At 48.2% G+C, this 20,411-nt stretch overlaps 1 protein-coding gene across 3 annotated transcripts in view; it reads left to right on the plus strand.

Moving 5' to 3' along the window:
- KLHDC1 (kelch domain containing 1) overlaps positions 1 to 20,411 on the plus strand; it is a 245,909-nt gene that overhangs the window by 94,002 nt on the left and 131,496 nt on the right. For all 3 annotated transcript variants that reach the window (XM_030214325.1, XM_030214326.1, XM_030214327.1), the window contains exon 5: positions 625 to 703. In XM_030214325.1, coding sequence (XP_030070185.1) covers positions 625 to 703 — 79 coding nt within the window. The remainder of the gene's footprint in view (positions 1 to 624; positions 704 to 20,411) is intronic.

Raw genomic sequence — 20,411 nt, forward strand, 5'->3', positions numbered from 1 at the left:
GTGCTTTCACATAATTAAATTTTGAGCTATAGTTTGTTTTGATATTCTGTGTGTTTTTACTCGCTCTCTTTTTTTGGTTGATTGTATTGAACATTCCATAATTTGGCTTTTTTCTTTCAGTCATTCTATAAGCTTGCCAGTCCCCATCAACGTGAATCCTAGGAGAGTGCTTGCCTTTGGAGTATGAATAATTACTTACCTGTAATTGTTATTTATACATAAATACATTTTCTTTGAGTCATAACACTTCAGCCATCTGATTTTTGGGCAAGGTGCACTCAGTTCTCTCTAGAACTCATCTAGCTCTGAGTGGAAGTGATGGTTGAAAGAATGATGAACAGTTGCTTGCTAGACTGACTTTTAAGTTGTATCACTGTACGCTTAGGAAATTTCATTGTTGTAGCACAGGAGAATGAGTTTAAAAGTGTAAATCTCTGAAAAACTACCCATGAAGAGCAATAACTAAAAGTATGTAATTATCCTTTACTGAGAGTTTTTCTTAATTTTAAGTTAATTTGCTGTTAACAGTAAATCAGAATTAGAAATGTGATATTTTATCTAAAGAAATCATAGTGAACACATGTAAGTATTCATTTCAATGAACATTTTCATTATTTTTTTCAGGCTAATTTATTTTGGTGGTTATGGATGTAGGAAACATAATGAACTGAATGATTGTTTTGATGTTCATGATGCATCTTGGGTAAGACTAAATTTCAACAACTGGTTCCTTTTTTTAATTTCTGTGATGATAGCATTAAATAGCAACTGCAGGGTACAAGTACAGTAATTCAGAAACATGTGTTCACATAGACAGATCTGTCTAGTAGGTTATGCAGGCCTCATGTTTATTGGGATAGTACAGCAGGTTGATAATGGTTGGATAGCATCCATAAAATTACATGAACATAGGCATGAGAAAATGTGTGATGTTAAGGGTGATTTAAATAAGGGATCTTCCATGTCCATCCACTCTAGATGGTAGAGTACAGAGGAGGAAGATGTTCAAAATTGTAGCAGTATCTTACAGGTAGTTATGCTTTATGATTGACAGCTGGGATATATCCTTAGAAATGGTTCAAAATACAGGATACAGTCAGCCATATGAGTGACATCATCCGTGACAGGCAGGGCTGTACCAAGGGGTGTGTGAGCGGTGTGGGCACAAGAGAAGTGAGGGCTTCAAAATTGCTCTCCATCCATTGTGTCATCTGCTAGGCCATGGCACAGTTGAAATGAAGCCGGCTGTATCATAAGTGTAAACATTTGTAATAATGATGGACTGATATAATCCTGTAAAATTTTATAGAACTCCACCAGGAGGCCATCCAGTCCCGGAGTCTTATGAAGGGCACAACTTCCCAAGGCCTAAGCCAATTCATCCCCTGAAAAGGGAGCATTGAGAAACTCTTTCTGAGATGATTTGACTTTAGGTAGAGAAACATTATCTAGGTGTAGTAACCCATCTAATGTGTAAGCGTCCGGGGCTTGGTATAACATTTCATAAAAATCTTTAAAGATAGTATTAATGGTTTCATCAGAAGCAGTTTGATGACCCCTAGCGTCTCTCATCTGAAGCACCCTAGTGGGACCCTTACATGTGGCTATCAAGTGGTAAAGCATTTTACCACATTTGCTACCATGCAGATACAGTGGGGGAAATAAGTATTTGATCCCTTGCTGATTTTGTAAGTTTGCCCACTGACAAAGACATGAGCAGCCCATAATTGAAGGGTAGGTTATTGGTAACAGTGAGAGATAGCACATCACAAATTAAATCCGGAAAATCACATTGTGGAAAGTATATGAATTTATTTGCATTCTGCAGAGGGAAATAAGTATTTAATCCCTCTGGCAAACAAGACCTAATACTTGGTGGCAAAACCCTTGTTGGCAAGCACAGCGGTCAGACGTCTTCTGTAGTTGATGATGAGGTTTGCACACATGTCAGGAGGAATTTTGGTCCACTCCTCTTTGCAGATCATCTCTAAATCATTAAGAGTTCTGGGCTGTCGCTTGGCAACTCGCAGCTTCAGCTCCCTCCATAAGTTTTCAATGGGATTAAGGTCTGGTGACTGGCTAGGCCACTCCATGACCCTAATGTGCTTCTTCCTGAGCCACTCCTTTGTTGCCTTGGCTGTATGTTTTGGGTCATTGTCGTGCTGGAAGACCCAGCCACGACCCATTTTTAAGGCCCTGGCGGAGGGAAGGAGGTTGTCACTCAGAATTGTACGGTACATGGCCCCATCCATTCTCCCATTGGTGCGGTGAAGTAGTCCTGTGCCCTTAGCAGAGAAACACCCCCAAAACATAACATTTCCACCTCCATGCTTGACAGTGGGGACGGTGTTCTTTGGGTCATAGGCAGCATTTCTCTTCCTCCAAACACGGCGAGTTGAGTTCATGCCAAAGAGCTCAATTTTTGTCTCATCTGACCACAGCACCTTCTCCCAATCACTCTCGGCATCATCCAGGTGTTCACTGGCAAACTTCAGACGGGCCGTCACATGTGCCTTCCGGAGCAGGGGGACCTTGCGGGCACTGCAGGATTGCAATCCGTTATGTCGTAATGTGTTACCAATGGTTTTCGTGGTGACAGTGGTCCCAGCTGCCTTGAGATCATTGACAAGTTCCCCCCTTGTAGTTGTAGGCTGATTTCTAACCTTCCTCATGATCAAGGATACCCCACGAGGTGAGATTTTGCGTGGAGCCCCAGATCTTTGTCGATTGACAGTCATTTTGTACTTCTTCCATTTTCTTACTATGGCACCAACAGTTGTCTCCTTCTCGCCCAGCGTCTTACTGATGGTTTTGTAGCCCATTCCAGCCTTGTGCAGGTGTATGATCTTGTCCCTGACATCCTTAGACAGCTCCTTGCTCTTGGCCATTTTGTAGAGGTTAGAGTCTGACTGATTCACTGAGTCTGTGGACAGGTGTCTTTCATACAGGTGACCATTGCCGACAGCTGTCTGTCATGCAGGTAACGAGTTGATTTGGAGCATCTACCTGGTCTGTAGGGGCCAGATCTCTTACTGGTTGGTGGGGGATCAAATACTTATTTCCCTCTGCAGAATGCAAATAAATTCATATACTTTCCACAATGATTTTCCGGATTTAATTTGTGATGTGCTATCTCTCACTGTTACCAATAACCTACCCTTCAATTATGGGCTGCTCATGTCTTTGTCAGTGGGCAAACTTACAAAATCAGCAAGGGATCAAATACTTATTTCCCCCACTGTATAACTGTTACATATAATAGGCTATTGATTTTACTGCCTTCTGATGTAAAAGTGTGTTTAAAGTGGCCTGTGAGGCCAGTAGAGCCTGCCTAACTGCTGGGGTATTCCATACTCCCAAAGCTATCCTCTCCCGAATCACCTGTCTTTCCAGACGCAATATTTTGAATGGCTTTCCGACATGCTGTATAAGCAATGATTTCCCTCTTAATACCGCTTTAGCTGTTTCCCAGTATAGAAGAGGTTGAGTCTCATTGGCAGCATTATTCTGAACATAATCCTTCCACTTGTCTATAACAAAAGAGTGAAATGCTGGGTCCCAATAAAGTTCCAGCTTGTAAGTTAAACATTAACCGTATCATAGCATGGTCCGAAATACCATAAGGGCCTATCTCTGAGGTAGTTAGATGTTTTAAAAAAGAACGAAACACTAGTAGATAGTTCTCAATTGTGTGGTGTGAGCTCTGGAGAGGTGAATATAATTCCGCTCCCCTTTATGAAATAATTTCCATGAGTCTACCAGATCCAGAGTATCACACAACAAAGGTAGTTCCTGAGTTGGATGAATTCTCTGAACCCCAGTAGGATGAGAGCGATTCTGAGCAGGATAAAAAATTAAATTAAAATCCCCACCCACAACAATATTTTGGTGAACATAGGGTAGCAGGACATTAATCAGGCTAGTAAAAAAACTTTTTGTCAATAAGAGCTGGGTGCATATCCATTATAGAGAATCATAGGATGTTTATTAAGGGCCCTGAATAACAGATTGTACTTGGAGATCCAACAACTTTCTAAATAAAATAAGCACTCCAGCTTGTTGTCTTATATGCCAGAGATTCAACCAGGGATCCCACCCACCTTGACTGAAATTTGTTGTGTTCTAAAGATGATAGGTGGATTTCCTGTAAAAATGCTATGTCAATTTTGTGGTGCTGGAGAAAGTGTGAAATTTTTTGTCGCTTAATTGGAGAGGTTACTCCCCCCCATCTCATACACACATTCCAAGAGGATATTTGTAAGGGGTTCATTTACCCATGCTCATAGGCCTGCTCCCCGAAAGATAAACCTATTCTACAAATGGAGCAACCCCAGCCCTAAGTCGCCCCATCCACCATAAACAACATCGGGTCTGCAACTGAGAGAAGAAAGAATGGAAGGGAAACAAATCTTGCACTGTACTAACCAACCCTCCTACCCCCTTCCAGCCATCCACCCTCCGCTTCCCTACACAGCCCCTAAACACCCCCATAGGACTACCCAAGTGGAGTCCAGAACAAGGGAGCTACAGCCCTCCTGCAAACCAGATGTACCAAATGTTCTCCGAGGACAAGCAGGCTGCTTGTTCTCACGACTGGGTTGACGTCCACGGCAGCCCCCACCAACCGGAACAAAACAAATCTTGCACTGTACTAACCAACCCTCCTACCCCCTTCCAGCCATCCACCCTCCGCTTCCCTATACAGCCCCTAAACACCCCCATAGGACTACCCAAGTGGAGTCCAGAACAAGGGAGCTACAGCCCTCCTGCAAACCAGATGTACCAAATGTTCTCCGAGGACAAGCAGGCTGCTTGTTCTCACAACTGGGTTGACGTCCACGGCAGCCCCCACCAACCGGAACAAAAACTTTGCGGGCGGTCCCGCACGCAGGGCACGCCCACCGCACATGCGCGGCCGTCTTCCCGCCCGTGCGCGACCGTTCCCGCTCAGTCTTTTCTTTTCCGCGCTGGAGAGAGCCGTGTTCGTCTCTCTCTCTGTCAGCCCCGGAAACCGGACCGCGCTTTAGACGCGAGTTTTTCTTCGTTTGTTTTTCTTTGATTGTTTTCTTTTGTTCTGTTTAAAAAAAAAAAAAAGAAACTTTGTTTTCCCTCGTACTTTTAGCGGAGGCGCCTCGCTGCGGCCTTGTGGCCGCGCGGTCGATTTATTTTTCGAGGTGTGATTTTTACCGCCACCATTGACGACTTTGACTTCGCCAACGCGATTTTTCCGTCGATGTCCTCGAAGGTCCCGAGTGGATTTAAGAAGTGTGGTCGGTGCGGCCGGCATATCTCGCAGACCGACACTCACGCTTGGTGCCTCCAGTGCCTCGGGCCGGAGCACGATACCAAGACGTGCACCTTGTGTCTCGGTTTACGGAAACGGACACAGGTGGCGAGGCAAGTTCTTCGGGACCGTCTTTTCGGAACTTGTGCCGGCCCCTCGACGTCGACTTCGACGGCATCGGTGTCGACGGCCGGATCTTCGGTACCGGTACCGATGTCCACGAAATCGGCACCGACCCCAGGAGCACAGGTCCCGTTGGCCTGCTGGTCTTCCGGAGATGGCAGGGGTGAGCGGCCGCGCGGGCAATCGGCCCCGGTCACTCCCTCTACTCAGGGCCCTCGGGACCGAACCCTGTCGGACTCGAGGCCGAGGGGGATCTACCTCCTCCTCTTCGGTACCGCCGAGCGCCGATGACGGGCACCGGAAGAAGGCTAAAAAGCACCGTCATCGGTCGCCCACGGCGCATGTGGCTACCGGCTCCAGAGATGACTCGACGCCGAGAAAGCGGCAGCGCGCCGGGAGGAGCGTTCCCCCTCGGTGGTAGAGGTATCGCTATGTCAGGGCACCGGCACTTCGGTGCCGTCTTCTGGACCCGAGCAGATTCCGGCACCAGCACGTCCACCGGCCCCCTCGCCTTTCCCGACAGCGGGCCTTGACGAGTGCCTCCGAGCCATCCTTCCGGGGATCCTGGAAGGGCTGATGCGCCAGACTGTGCCGGCGCCGGGGATGCTGCCGGCGTGCTGTAGCCCGGTGCCGAGGCCTTCGACGCCGACGCCGCTTGCGGTGCTGGTCTCGACCTCCACACAGGTGGAGTCGACGTCGATGGAGCGAGCTTCATCCCCGCCGGCGCGGGAGTCCACCACTCGACGACGCCACCGAGGACTCGGTGCCTCAAAGTTGAGCCGGGCCCGGTTGAGGTCTGAGCTACAGGAGCTCATGTCCGACACCGAGGAAGAGGCCTCGTGGGGGGAGGAGGAGGACCCCAGATATTTCTCCTCAGAGGAGTCTGTGGGCCTTCCCTCCGACCCCACTCCTTCACCGGAGAGGAAGCTCTCGCCACCTGAGAGCCTCTCCTTTGCCTCCTTCGTCAGGGATATGTCTATCTGCATTCCCTTCCCCGTGGTCTCTGTGGATGAGCCGAGGGCCGAGATGCTCGAGGTCCTCGACTATCCATCACCACCTAGAGAGCCCTCCACGGTACCGTTGCACAATGTCCTCAAAGAGACACTGCTTCGGAACTGGTTGAGACCTTTATCTAACCCCACCATCCCCAAGAAAGCGGAGTCCCAATACAGGATCCACTCAGACCCAGAGTTAATGCGGCCTCAATTGCCTCATGACTCGGCGGTCGTGGACTCTGCTCTCAAGAGGGCACGGAGTTCGAGGGATACCGCCTCGGCGCCCCCGGGGCGGGAGTCTTGCACTCTGGACTCATTTGGGAGGAAGGCCTACCAATCTTCAATGCTCGTGACCCGCATCCAATCCTACCAGCTCTACACGAGCATACACATGCGGAATAATGTGAAGCAACTGGCGGACCTGGTCGACTAGCTCCCCCCGGAGCAGTCCAGGCCTTTTCAGGAGGTGGTCAGGCAGCTGAAGGCGTGCAGAAAGTTCCTATCCAGGGGTATTTATGACACCTGTGATGTGGCATCTCGAGCTGCGGCCCAAGGTATAGTGATGCGCAGACTCTCGTGGCTGCGGGCCTCTGACCTGGACAACCGCACCCAGCAGCGGCTGGCCGATGTCCCTTGGCGGGGGGATAATATTTTTGGTGAGAAGGTCGAGCAGTTGGTGAACCAACCACACCAGCGGGAAACCGCCTTCGACAAGCTCTCCCACCGGGCGCCTTCAGCATCCACTTCAGCAGGTGGACGTTTTTCCTGGGCCAGGCAGGCTGCGCCCTACGCCTACAACAAGCATAGGTACACCCAACCGGCCCGAAGGCCTCATCAGGCACAGGGACAGTCCCAGCGTCCCGTCAACAGCGTGCGCCTAAGCAGCCCCCTGCGCCTCCACAGCAAAAACCGGGGACGGGTTTTTGACTGGATCCATGGGAACATAGCTGCCATCAAAGTGTCCGTACCGGACGATCTGCCAGTCGGGGGGAGGTTAAAATTTTTTCACCAAAGGTGACCTCTAATAACCTCCGACCAGTGGGTTCTCCAAATAGTGCGGTGCGGATACACCCTGAATTTGGCCTCCCCTCCACCAAATTGTCCTCCGGGAGCCCAATCCTTCAGCTCCCATCACAAGCAGGTACTTGCAGAGGAACTCTCCGCCCTTCTCAGCGCCAATGCGGTCGAGCCCATGCCACCCGGGCAGGAAGGGCAGGGATTCTATTCCAGGTACTTCCTTGTGGAAAAGAAAACAGGGGGGATGCGCCCCATCCTAGACCTGAGAGGCCTGAACAAATACCTGGTCAAAGAGAAGTTCAGGATACTTTCCTTGGGCACCCTTCTACCAATGATTCAGAAAAACGATTGGCTATGTTCCCTGGATTTAAAGGACGCATACACTCACATCCCGATACTGCCAGCTCACAGACAGTATCTCAGATTCCGCCTGGGGACACGGCACTTTCAGTATTGTGTGCTGCCCTTTGGGCTCGCCTCTGCCCCACGGGTGTTCACGAAGTGCCTCGTGGTGGTCGCGGCGTATCTACGAAAGCTGGGAGTGCATGTGTTCCCGTATCTCGACGATTGGCTGGTCAAGAACACCTCGGAGGCAGGGGCTCTCCAGTCCATGCAGTGCACTATTCACCTCCTGGAGCTGCTGGGGTTTGTGATAAATTACCCAAAGTCCCATCTCCAACCAGTCCAATCTCTGGAATTCATAGGAGCTCTGCTGAATTCACAGATGGCTCAGGCCTTTCTTCCCGAGGCGAGGGCCCAGAACCTCCTGTCCCTCGCTTCCCAGACCAGAGCGTCTCAGCAGGTCACAGCTCGGCAGATGTTGAGACTCCTGGGTCATATGGCCTCTACAGTTCATGTGACTCCCATGGCTCGTCTTCACATGAGATCTGCTCAATGGACCCTAGCTTCCCAGTGGTGTCAAGCCACCGCGAATCTAGAAGATGTTATCCGCCTGTCCCTCAGTTGCCGCAATTCGCTGCACTGGTGGACACTTCGGACCAATTTGACCCTGGGACGTCCATTCCAAATTCCGCTGCCCACGAAGGTGCTGACGACGGATGCATCTCGCCTAGGATGGGGAGCTCATGTCGATGGGCTCCACACCCAGGGACTGTGGCCCCTCCAGGAACAAGATCTTCAGATCAACCTCCTAGAGCTCCGAGCGGTCTGGAACGCACTGAAGGCCTTCAGAGATCGGCTGTCCTATCAAATTATCCAAATTTGGACAGACAATCAGGTTGCAATGTATTACATCAACAAGCAGGGGGGCACCGGATCTCGCCCCCTGCGTCAGGAAGCCGTCGGGATGTGGGGTTGGGCCTGCCAGTTCGGCATGCTTCTTCAAGCCAAATACCTGGCAGGTGTAAACAACAGTCTAGCCGACAGACTGAGCAGAGTCATGCAACCGCACGAGTGGTCGCTCCATTCCAGAGTGGTACGCAAGATCTTCCGAGAGTGGGACACTCCCTCGGTGGACCTTTTCGCCTCTCAGACCAATCACAAGCTGCCTCTGTTCTGTTCCAGACTACAGGCACACGGCAGACTAGCGTCGGATGCCTTTCTCCTCCATTGGGGGACCGGCCTCCTGTATGCTTATCCTTTGGTGGGGAAGACCTTACTGAAGCTCAAGCAAGACCACGGCACCATGATTCTGATAGCGCCTTTTTGGCCCCGTCAGATCTGGTTCCCTCTACTTCTGAAGTTGTCCTCCGAAGAACCGTGGAGATTGGAGTGTTTTCCGACCCTCATTTCGCAGAACGACGGAGCGCTTCTGCACCCCAACCTTCAGTCTCTGGCTCTCACGGCCTGGATGTTGAGGGCGTAGACTGCTTCGTTGGGTCTGTCTGAGGGTGTCTCCCGCGTCCTGCTTGCCTCTAGAAAGGATTCCACTAAAAAGAGTTACTTTTTTAAGTGGAGGAGGTTTGTCGTTTGGTGTGAGAACAAGGCCCTAGAACCTCGTTCTTGTCCTGCGCAGAACCTGCTTGAATACCTTCTGCACTTATCAGAGTCTGGCCTCAAGACCAACTCAGTAAGGAATCACCTTAGTGCGATTAGTGCTTACCATTATCGTGTAGACGGTAAAGCCATCTCTGGAGAGCCTTTAGTCGTTCGATTCATGAGAGGCTTGCTTTTGTCAAGGCCCCCTGACAAGCCTCCTGCAGTATCATGGGATCTCAACGTCGTCCTCACCCAGCTGATGAAACCTCCTTTTGAGCCACTGAATTCCTGCCATCTGAAGTACTTGACCTGGAAGGTCATTTTCTTGGTGGCCGTTACTTCAGCTCGTAGAGTCAGTGAGCTGCAAGCCCTGGTAGCTCATGCTCCTTATACCAAATTTCATCATAACAGAGTAGTACTCCGCACTCACCCTAAGTTCCTGCCAAAGGTGGTGTCGGAGTTCCATCTTAACCAGTCATTTGTCTTGCCAACATTCTTTCCCAGACCACATACCCGCCCTGCTGAATGTCAGTTGCACACATTGGACTGCAAGCGAGCGTTGGCCTTCTATCTGGAGCTGACACAGCCCCACAGACAGTCCGCCCAATTGTTTATTTCTTTCGACCCTAATAGGAAAGGGGTCGCTGTCGGGAAACGCACCATCTCCAATTGGCTAGCAGATTGCATTTCCTTCACTTACGCCCAGGCTGGGCTGGCTCTTGAGGGTCATGTCACGGCTCATAATGTTAGAGCCATGGCAGCGTCAGTGGCCCACTTGAAGTCAGCCACTATTGAAGAGATTTGCAAGGCTGCGACATGGTCATCTGTCCACACATTCACATCACATTACTGCCTCCAGCAGGATACCCGACGCGACAGTCGGTTCGGGCAGTCAGTGCTTCAGAATCTGTTTGGGGTTTGAATCCAACTCCACCCTCCAGGACCCGATTTTGTTCTGTTCAGGCTGCACTCTCAGTTAGTTGTTCTTCATAGGTCAATTTCTGTTATGCCCTCGCCGTTGCGAGGTTCAATTGACCTGGGTTCTTGTTTTGAGTGAGCCTGAGAGCTAGGGATACCCCAGTCGTGAGAACAAGCAGCCTGCTTGTCCTCAGAGAAAGCGAATGATACATACCTGTAGCAGGTGTTCTCCGAGGACAGCAGGCTGATTGTTCTCACCTACCCTCCCTCCTCCCCTTTGGAGTTGCGTTTTTTCCTCATTCCTTTGCTTGTCATTCAACTGAGCGGGAACGGTTGCGCACGGGCGGGAGGACGGCCGCGCATGCGCGGTGGGCGTGCCCTGCGTGCGGGACTGCCCGCAAAGCTTTGTTCCGGTTGGTGGGGGCTGCCGTGGACGTCAACCCAGTCGTGAGAACAATCAGCCTGCTGTCCTCGGAGAACACCTGCTACAGGTATGTATCATTCGCTATAAACTCCCCTCCAGAACCCACCCACAAACCAGGGGTGTAGCCAGACAGCAGATTTTGGGTGGGCCTAGTCAAGAAGTGGGTGGGCACCAAGTGTTCTCCTCTCCCCCCCCCCCCCCCCCCAATGTGATGAGGCCGGCATCAGCAGCTTAGGAAGCTTAGACTGTTGAAGTGGAGAGCAGTGTTTTCAGCACCATCAGGGGGAGGTCTTCAGCTGGCGGAGCTTGGGATCCCAACTAGCTAGCATTAAATGTGTGCTGCTGTTGGGTGGGCCTGAGCCCTAAGTGGATGGGCCCCAGCCCACCCAGGCCCACCTATGGCTACGCCACTGCCACAAACCCTAATTCCAGAGAACCCGCAACCTCATTTGAATCGTGCAGTTGTTAAGTCCATCTGTGCCCACTATATAGCATGTACATCAAACTGGAAAGACCGCAGCATAATAACCTGAATAAGTCCCCAACAAACACTTTAACAGAGACTTAATCGTAAGGAACTGTCTTCCTCTCCTAATAAGACAAACCCTCCATCATGAGTGGCTTTCTCTCTATATCCAAGGCAAGGGAGCAAACTCCATCAGCGAGGTGAGGGATGCGGTAGGCTAGCCACAAATTTGGAGGCCTCGTCCACCAAGTTAAATCCATGATCTACTCCATTATGAAAGATCCTCAATTTGACTGGATAAGCCAGAGCAAAATGAATATGCCTCTTGACCAGATCTGTGCACAGAGGAGTAAAGAGTTTCCTCGCTGCCGAAACCTCTGCTGAGTAGTCCAGAAAACAAAGAATGGGTTCTCCTTCATAACTGAGCTGCTTACCACCATGCATCGCCCGAAGAAAATCCATCTTATGGACATAATTAAGCAGTTTGAAAATACTACTACTACTACTACTACTTAACACTTGTATAGCGCTACAAGGCATACGCAGCGCTGTACACCATACACTTAAAAGACAGTCTCTGCTCAAAGAGCTTACAATCTAAATAGGACAGACAGACAGAAAAATTAAGAGGTAACGGGATTAAAGAGGTGGGGATAAAAGGTACAGCCAAGTGAGCAATGATTAGGAGTCAAAAGCAGCGTTAAAGAGGTGGGCTTTTAGCCGGTATTTGAAAATGGGCATAGACGGGGCTAGACGTACATGTTCGGGAAGTCTATTCCAGGCATGAGGTGCAGTGAGGTAAAAGGAATGAAGTCTGGAATTAGCAGTAGTGGAGAAGGGGACAGACAAGAGAGATGTATCTACAGAACGGAGTGCCCGAGGGGGGGCGTAGGGAGAGACAAGAGTGGAGAGGTACTGGGGAGTAGAAGAGTGAATGCATTTATAGGTCAGAGAAATTTGAATTGAATGCGGAAACGGATAGGGAGCCAGTGAAGTGACTTGAGGAGAGGGCTAATGTGAGCATAGCGACTCTGGTGGAAAATGAGTCGCACAGCAGAGTTTTGGATTGATTGAAGGGGAGAGAGATGGCTAAGTGGGAGGCCGGTGAGAAGCAGTTTGCAATAATCTAGGCGAGAGGTGATAAGAGTGTGGATCAGGGTTCTGGTAGAATGCTCAGAGAGGAAGGGACAGATTTTGCTGATGTTATAGAGAAAGAAACGACAGGTTTTGGCAATCTGCTGAATGTGAGCAGAGAAGGAGAGAGAGAAGTCGAAGATGACCCCAAGGTTACGAGCTGATGAGACGGGGAGAATGAGAGTGCTAGCCACAGAAATAGACCACATTCGGCCTTGCTGAAGAGTCGCACTGCTGCCCCAGCCGGTGCGCACTCTTGATCAACAGCGGGCCACTGGCCTGTGGCAAATTAAGAGTTTCCATCAGCCACTTTCCCAAGAAAATATGGAAATCTGTCGCTGGGAGCACCTCCGGCAGTTCCACCAAGTGGAGGTTATTCCTTTGTGAATGATTTTCCAGCTCATTCAGCTTATTTTCAAGATCCCGTCCTTGGAAAGGTTAGTAAAATTAGTTTCCATACTGTCCAGTTTATCCATGGAAGATTCCATAGCAGCATTCACCTCCGATATCTCAGCAGCCCATACGGAACTCGAGGAGGGAAATAAAAGCATGTTCTCATCCGCCATTTTCGTGCCCTGCACTGAGGTTTTCTCCCAGTTCTTTTTTCTTGATATAGCAGCCATTCTGTTTTAAGAAGTGTCTCCAAACAGATTTTACGGCACACCAAGGCAAAGGCAAAATAATTGCTGTGTGAAAGGGCACTGGAGCAGAGAAATAAAAACAGATTAGGGCAGGTAAGGCTGGAGCTTCCAGACCTCCATCCTCACTCCTCCATATGCAAACCAGGAGTCTTCACGCTATGTTTTTGTACTGATGGTTCCACACTCTCGCAGCAGGTGAGAAGGCACTCACGCTTTAACTGTGGGGACACTGCACGTATTCTTAAACCTATACTAGTTTGTTTAAGCTCCACACCGGGTGACGTGGATGACGTTACCCACATGTGAGAATGAATGGTTTGCTGTCTTTGGAGAATACCTGCTACAGACACATATCTTCGCTTTCCCATTTATCTTTTTGTCTATATGATTTTGTGTAGGCTGAACCCATTTTACATAAATGTAGAGATCAAAATTGAGACATTCAAGTTAGGATAAGCTCAATTCTGGTGGTATTTTAAGAAAGGATCTGTCAACAGAGAACTTTTACTAAACTACCCACAGGAGTGCACGTGTATGTCCCAGTCCATGCAGCGGGACCATCCTTTTTACAGATATATACTTTGGAAAAATTGACAGAGAAAACTCAGCAACTTACACGTGTAATTGGTCTTCACTTAAATGTGTAGTATGTGAGGCATTTTGCAAACCTATACGTACAAATACTACAAATTAACTATAGAGGTTGCAATCTTTATTTTCAACTTGGAGGTGGAAATAAAGGATGATTAAAGAGGGTAACTCCCTTAATCCATCCTGTAAATGACTGGCTGAAAGGTGCATGCTTTATGAGTGCCAGGAAGCAGCTATAAATTCCAACATGGAAATATTAGGTTATACACATGCATTCCACTTATGAAATGGGGCAAACACCTATAGATTTTCGACCCACCCAAGCCATGCTCAAACCATGTTCCAGATATGTCCCTTGCAATTTCTACATATTATGGATTTCCCTGTGTAAACTGATCCTTTCTAAAATCGTAGTTTACATGTTGATATTTCCACATGTAAATTCCAGAATTTCAACATGGAAATTTTTTTTTGGTGGAGAGATTTTGCTCACACCTTTTTCAGTAGTAGCTCAAGGTGAATAAGGCTTCTAAAACCCCCTTGTTTAATTAAAATGAATACAATTAATTAATTTGTTATAAATTAAAATTTTATTAAAATGTATGGGAGAATGAATTTGTGAGAGAGAAGGAGGAATGTGAGAGTGGGGCACAGAGTGTGAGGAGGTTGAGCAGTGAGTGCTTAGCCCAAACTCATTTATCATCATTTTTGACCAAACCTTTCAGTTAATAAACATAAAATACTACCTCTAAGAAGGCCAGCCTTGTAGCTTAGTCTTCAGTGCTTTTCATTATGGTGAAGTAGATGGAATGAAGTGCGCCACCTGGAGATGCAAAGAAGATGGCTGCCATTACTGTGGTCACCCCTGCCAACCAATCAGGGCATTGAGGGTAAATAACAAAGATGTGCCTCTTCATCTCTTTGGCTAGTGAAAGTTCTCTGATCTATCAAGATGCGCTATTTTGGGAGCAGAAGGCCTGGCAGATACTGCTGAAGGTTTGAAGGATAAAAATGATAAATCCAAACTAGTCTGTGAAACTTTATTCTGATTACTTATTTTGAAAGCACTGTAAAGTGAACCATATATGTAGGGCCTTCTCTTCTGTATTTTAATTATAGGCCAAGATGTTTCATAAGTGGCCAGGAAATTTCATTATGCAGAAACAAGAGAAAAATGTAGGCAGATAAAGACCATATGGCCTATCCAGTCTGCCCATCTATGCCATCTACTCTTCCTATCACCCCCTTAGAGATCGTATGTACTTGTTCCAAGCTCTCTTGAATTTAGATATTGTTTTCGTCTCCACCACTTCCATTGGGAGGCCATTCCACAAATTTGCCGCACTTTCCATGAAGAAGAATTGCCTCAGGTTACTTCTTATTTTTTTAAAATTTTTATTTATTAATTTTGTTTTTTTAACAAGAGTACACTTGTCAATTGAAATAAAGCCATACGTTTTAAATTTCAACAAGAAAATATGAAAGAAAAAACAAAGGAAATTATAACCATTTTTTCATTCCTTTACATAATAATATTCTTTTTTAGACCACAAAAGTATGGGGGAGCGATATGAATTAGTGAAGATTACAAACATAATTATTAAAATTAACTAGGCTGCGTATACCTCCTATATATATTTAAAGATGTCATTTCAGTTGTTTCAAATCTAGAAATGATTTTAGCTGATCAGGAGAATAAAAGGTATATTTTGTCTGTCCCAATTTTACAACACATTTACAGGGATAGGCTAGAAAAAATGACCCCCCCCCCCCCCCCCCCCCTACTTCACATGTCCTGATTTTCAATGCCAAAAAGGCTTTCCTCTTTTGTTGGGTCTGCTTAGTTACAACAGGATAAATCCACACTTTAGCTCCACCAAAACAAATATTTGAATTTTTGAAGTAAAGTCTCATGATATTATTAAGATCTTGTTCAAATATGAAAGAAACAATAAGAGTAGACCTTTCTGTTATATCATCTAAAGATTGTTCCAATATAGCTGATATATTATTCAAGCCCAAATTTGTATTTCCTGCACCTTCTGTTTTTCCTTCTTTCCCCTTGGGATTAGGAATATAATATATTTTATTTATTGGAGGAATAGCTTCATGAGGTATTTTCAAAACTTCATTTAAACATCTTCTAAATAATTCCATCGGATTATTCCCAGAGAGTTTGGGGAAAGTCAAAAGGCGTACGTTCAAACGTCTATTGAAGTTCTGTATCTGTTCAATTTTCCTACGAATGTTGGTATTATCTTTAACCACTGTTTCTTTAAATTCTTGTAGTTGTTCTACGTCCTTCTGCAAATTTGTAACTTTTACAGCTAGTTCTTGCTTGACTGAGTCTACCATTGATTTTAACTCTTGAAATTTAACGTTAAGTGCGTAACTTCACCTGATGTTTGCTGAAGAATTGAATCCATTTTATTCAGCATCAGCCAAATCTTCTCCAAATTTATCTCTGGAACTTTCTCTGAGGTTCCTGCCTCAGGTCTCAGCGTTCTCTTCAGCGGCGCTAGTCCCTCGCAGGGAGACACACCCGCAACACTTCCGGTAGGGCGTTGGCTTCCCTCTAGGGCCGCTGTCAACGCTGTGCACGGAGGGAACAACAATGGTGGTGGAGAAAGGGAGGTTTCATCTCCCAGCAGGGTTTCCACTTCCCCGGATAGCCCTGCTATGGGATCCGTTCCCTTCAAAATTTGAGAGGTAGTGGTAAAGAAACGTTCCAAGCTCGGTTGAATTGGAGAGGAGGTCGAGGTAGGCGGGGGCACTAATCTCACCGACCCTCTACGTATAGAATGTGGCATAGTTAAGGAATAATCTTATTTTATGCCGAGTTTTACAGGAGCGTTTCTCATGCCGTCTGGTTACACCGCCATCTTGACACGCCCCCGCCCTTTTCCGCCTCAGGTTACTTCTTATCTATCCCCTTTCACCTTTATCCTATGCCCTCTTGTTCCAGAGCTTCCTTTCAATTGAAAGAGACTCGTCTCCTGTGCATTTATGCTGCATAGATATTTAAATGTCTCTATCATCCCTCCTCTCCTGCCTTTCTTCCTTTTAATGGGTCGATATTCAAAGTGATTTAACCAGCCAGAAGCAGTTTCTAGCTGGTTAAATCACCAGGATCCACATGAAAAATTCTGGCCAGGTACCTACCTTCTCCCCCCTCCCCATTTAAGATTCCCTTCTCACCCAACCTCAAAGAAGCCCCCTCACCCCTGTAGACCCCCCCTCCCGTCTTGGGCCTACCTCTGCATGTCCCTGGTGATCTAGGGGACTCAATGCCCACTTGCTCTTGCTCAGAGCGTGGTCTGCTCTTCGAAATGGCTGCTGTAACCTCTAACAGCAGCCTCATGGTATTTCAAGTACCTGAAGTACTCATGGTACTTGAAGTACTGTGAGGCTGCTGCTAGAGGTTTCGACAGCCATTTTGAAGAGCAGGTTGTACCGAGTAGGATTGAGTGGGCATCACTCCTGCCCATTTCCTTGTAGATCACCAGGGACTAACAAAGGTAGGCCCGGGGGGGGGGGGGGGGGACACCTTAAGAGGGAGGCTGGGCATAGATTTTCTTTGGGGTGGGTGGGTGGGAGGAGAATTCTGAAGTTCTTGGAGGGGGGGAGGTGCCACCATACCACTGGCCACTACCTGGAGGTTAACCAGGCATCAACTGATACTCAGACTAGTGCCTGGTTAACCTCACCGCATAAAGATAATTTAGCCTTTTTCTGTCTTTATGCAGTTACTTAGCCAGTTAGTGGACTGAATATCACCAATAACCAGCTAGGTTACTGCTCTGCCCAAACTTCGTCCCTGGCCTGTCTCTAATCTTGCCAGTTAGGCAATAGCTGGTTAGCAAGAACATTCAGCAGCACTGTCCGGTTAAATGCCACTGAATATCCCGGCTTTGCCTTGACTGAGCTATTTAAATGGCCAGTAGTCTCTTCTGGTTATTTAAATCACTTTGAATATCTACCCTCAGTTCCTTATCTTCCTGCTAGACCAGTCCAGATTAGAGGGTTATCCTTCCTTTCCAGCAGATGGAGGTAGAGAACAGTGATTTTCAGTGATATCTTTGCCACTATAAGGATTGGTGCAGTCCTGTAACTCTCCAATATTCTCTGCCTCCATCATAAGATTGCAGTCTAGATTGGTACAGCGAATATTTCTCAAGGTCTAGCTCCCTAGGACTAGTGTCAAGGCCCATGTTCCTGGTTAGTCAGTCCCATAGGAGCAGCTCTCAGGGTTTGTCCTCAGACTATCACATGATTGAGTGCAGGGATGATATTGCCCTGGTGACAGGGCTGGCTTATGGGTCTCCCCTGATGGACTGCTGGGTCAGGCAGGATAATCCCATAACGAGATCCCTGCCAAGAAAGGGAGCCAGTAGGTGGAGGGAGGGGGTGGGGGTCTCCATCCAGGCTGTTTTTGTGTCTGGAGTGTCTTGCCGTCTCTCTGCTGTCCAGCTTGTAGTCCTCTATCCCTCCACCACCCCCCCACCCCACCCCCCACACACTCAGTAGGAGCTCTTTTTAAAAAAGAATACAGAAACACCAGGAGCCTGTAATTGATCCTACTGGCCAGAACTCCCGGCCTGCAGTTCAGGGGTAGTTTGGGCCTCAGGACATGTGGGGGCAGCTTCTGTCAGGTCTAGGCAGGGAAGCATCTTGCACACTTGTGGTGCAGCAGCCATTTGGTACAGATATGCCGAAGAGAGGCAGCCATTGCAGCTTCTGTGAGCAATGAAGGATTTTTTTGGTACCTTGCTCTTACTTCCCCACCTGTGATGAAGAGATGTTAGGGCAGTCTGAGGTAGTAGAAACTGCATATTTTGTTGACGGTTGAGATCTGAGACAGGAAGCCAGGTCGAAGCAGTTTTCCCACCGGTGGGAAACATGGTCATTATGAGATCCGCATGTGTCTCATGCAATGAGCCTTGGTGGGAGGTTGGGGGATATGGGGGGTTAGCGTGATCAGAGGGTGTGCTCCCAGGAGCTTGGTGGCCTCTGGAAGCAGCTGGAGGAGACTAGTTTTGAGCAACTCCAGTCAGGTTTTTGGCCCTGGGGCAGCACCTTTTGCTGGTGATTGCCTCCAGCCTACAGAAAGCTATGGCCTCCCTACAGGTGCCTTTGAGGGAGGCTGGGAAGATGTTCCTAGTGGGTCAAGGGTCGCCCTATACACACACACACAAGATGGAGTGCAGTTTGGGTCCAGAACTGTGGGATGACTGACTTCCATGGAAGGACAAGGGAGACAATGTCCTCTTAGGTAGTCTGTCACCAGAAGATTAGACAATGTCCCCTTAGGTAGTGCAGCTTCTCCTGCCTTGCTTGTTACCCAGTCCTGGTTGGGGTCTTGCCTACTTCTGCCGCTTGTCGGCAGTGGTCCAAGGGCTCACGTTGCTCCAGTGTCCGAGAGCCTGAGACCGTGACAGGCACCTTTGATGTTGCGTCCAGGCTTTCTGCTTTGGGTGTGGGGATGCATAGACTCTCATGGCTGCTTGTCTCTGACCTCAAACCGGCAGTTCAGGAGAGACTGGCGGATGTTCCGTGCGGAGGAGATAACCTTTTTTGGGACAAAGTGGGGACCTCATTAAGAAAACATTCTGACACCATAAAGTCCCTCTCCTGGCAGCCTCCTCCTGCATCCACCTCTTCTAGGAGATTTTTGACTGGGCCTTGAAAGCGTACCTACTACTCTCAAAGGCATAGGTTTACTCCTCCTTCTCATCCTTCCCAGCAGGCCCAGCCCCAGCACTCTCGTCCTTGTCAGCAATGTGCCCAAAAGTCCCAGCCGGCTCCCCAGTCAAAGCAAGGGACAACCTTGTGATTGACTCCAGGAGTGCATAGCTGCCATCCCAGTAGCTGTTCTGGACAACCTGCTGGTGGAGAGGAGGCTGAAGTTTTTCTAAGCAAGATGGCCCCTTGTAGCCTCTGACTGGTGAGTCCTGCAAACTGCCCGCCATGGTTAGCCAGAGTGGTCGAACCCATCCTACCATGGGCCAGGGGAAGAAGGGAAGGGATTCTCTTACAGGTACTTCCTTGTGCCCAAGAAAATGGGGGGGGGGGGGGGGAGGATTACATCCCACCCTAGACCTCAGGGGTGTGAACAAGTATCTGGTCCAAGAAAAGTTCAGGATGCTTTCCTTGGGCACCCTTCTCCCCATGAGTCAGGCAAATAATTGGCTATGCTCTCTGAACTTAAAGGATGCCTATTCACACATTGAGGTTCTTCCCAGCTACAGGATGTATCTCAGATTTCATATGGGGAAGCACCTCATTCAGTACCACATTCTGCCATTTGACCTCATGTCAGCTCCCAGGAGTCTTCACCAAATGTTTAGTAGTAGTTGCACTGTTGCTATGCAGACTTGGAAGTTCATGTGTTCCCATACCTGAATGACTGGCTGATCAAGAGCACATCGAAGGAGCTACTAGCGTTCGTGATCAACTACCCCAAGTCCCACCTCCCACCAGTACAACAATTGGAAGTCATAGGAGCCCTGCTAGACACAATGCAAGCAAAGACAGATTCCCTTATCACCATAGCCACTCAAGTCCACAGCAGGTCACAGTGCAGCAGATGTTGAGGCCATTAGGCCTTCCCCTGTTCATGTGATACCTATGGCACTCTTCCATTGGCAGGGTGCCAAGTGGACCCTAGCTTCTCAGTGGTCCAGGCCAAGGGGAACCTAGCGGATGTCATCCAGATTACTCCCCAGTTGGTCCACTCCCTCCTTTGGTGGATAATTTGATCCAGTTTAACCCTGGGACAACCATTTCAAATTCATCTGCCCCAGATAATAGTTGACCACAGATGCATCCACTCTGGGGTGAGTCCATGTAGATGGTCTTCACACCCAGGACCTTTGGTCCA

The sequence above is a fragment of the Microcaecilia unicolor genome, chromosome 9 (genome assembly GCF_901765095.1).
Source record: "Microcaecilia unicolor chromosome 9, aMicUni1.1, whole genome shotgun sequence".
NCBI classification, from domain to species: domain Eukaryota; kingdom Metazoa; phylum Chordata; class Amphibia; order Gymnophiona; family Siphonopidae; genus Microcaecilia; species Microcaecilia unicolor.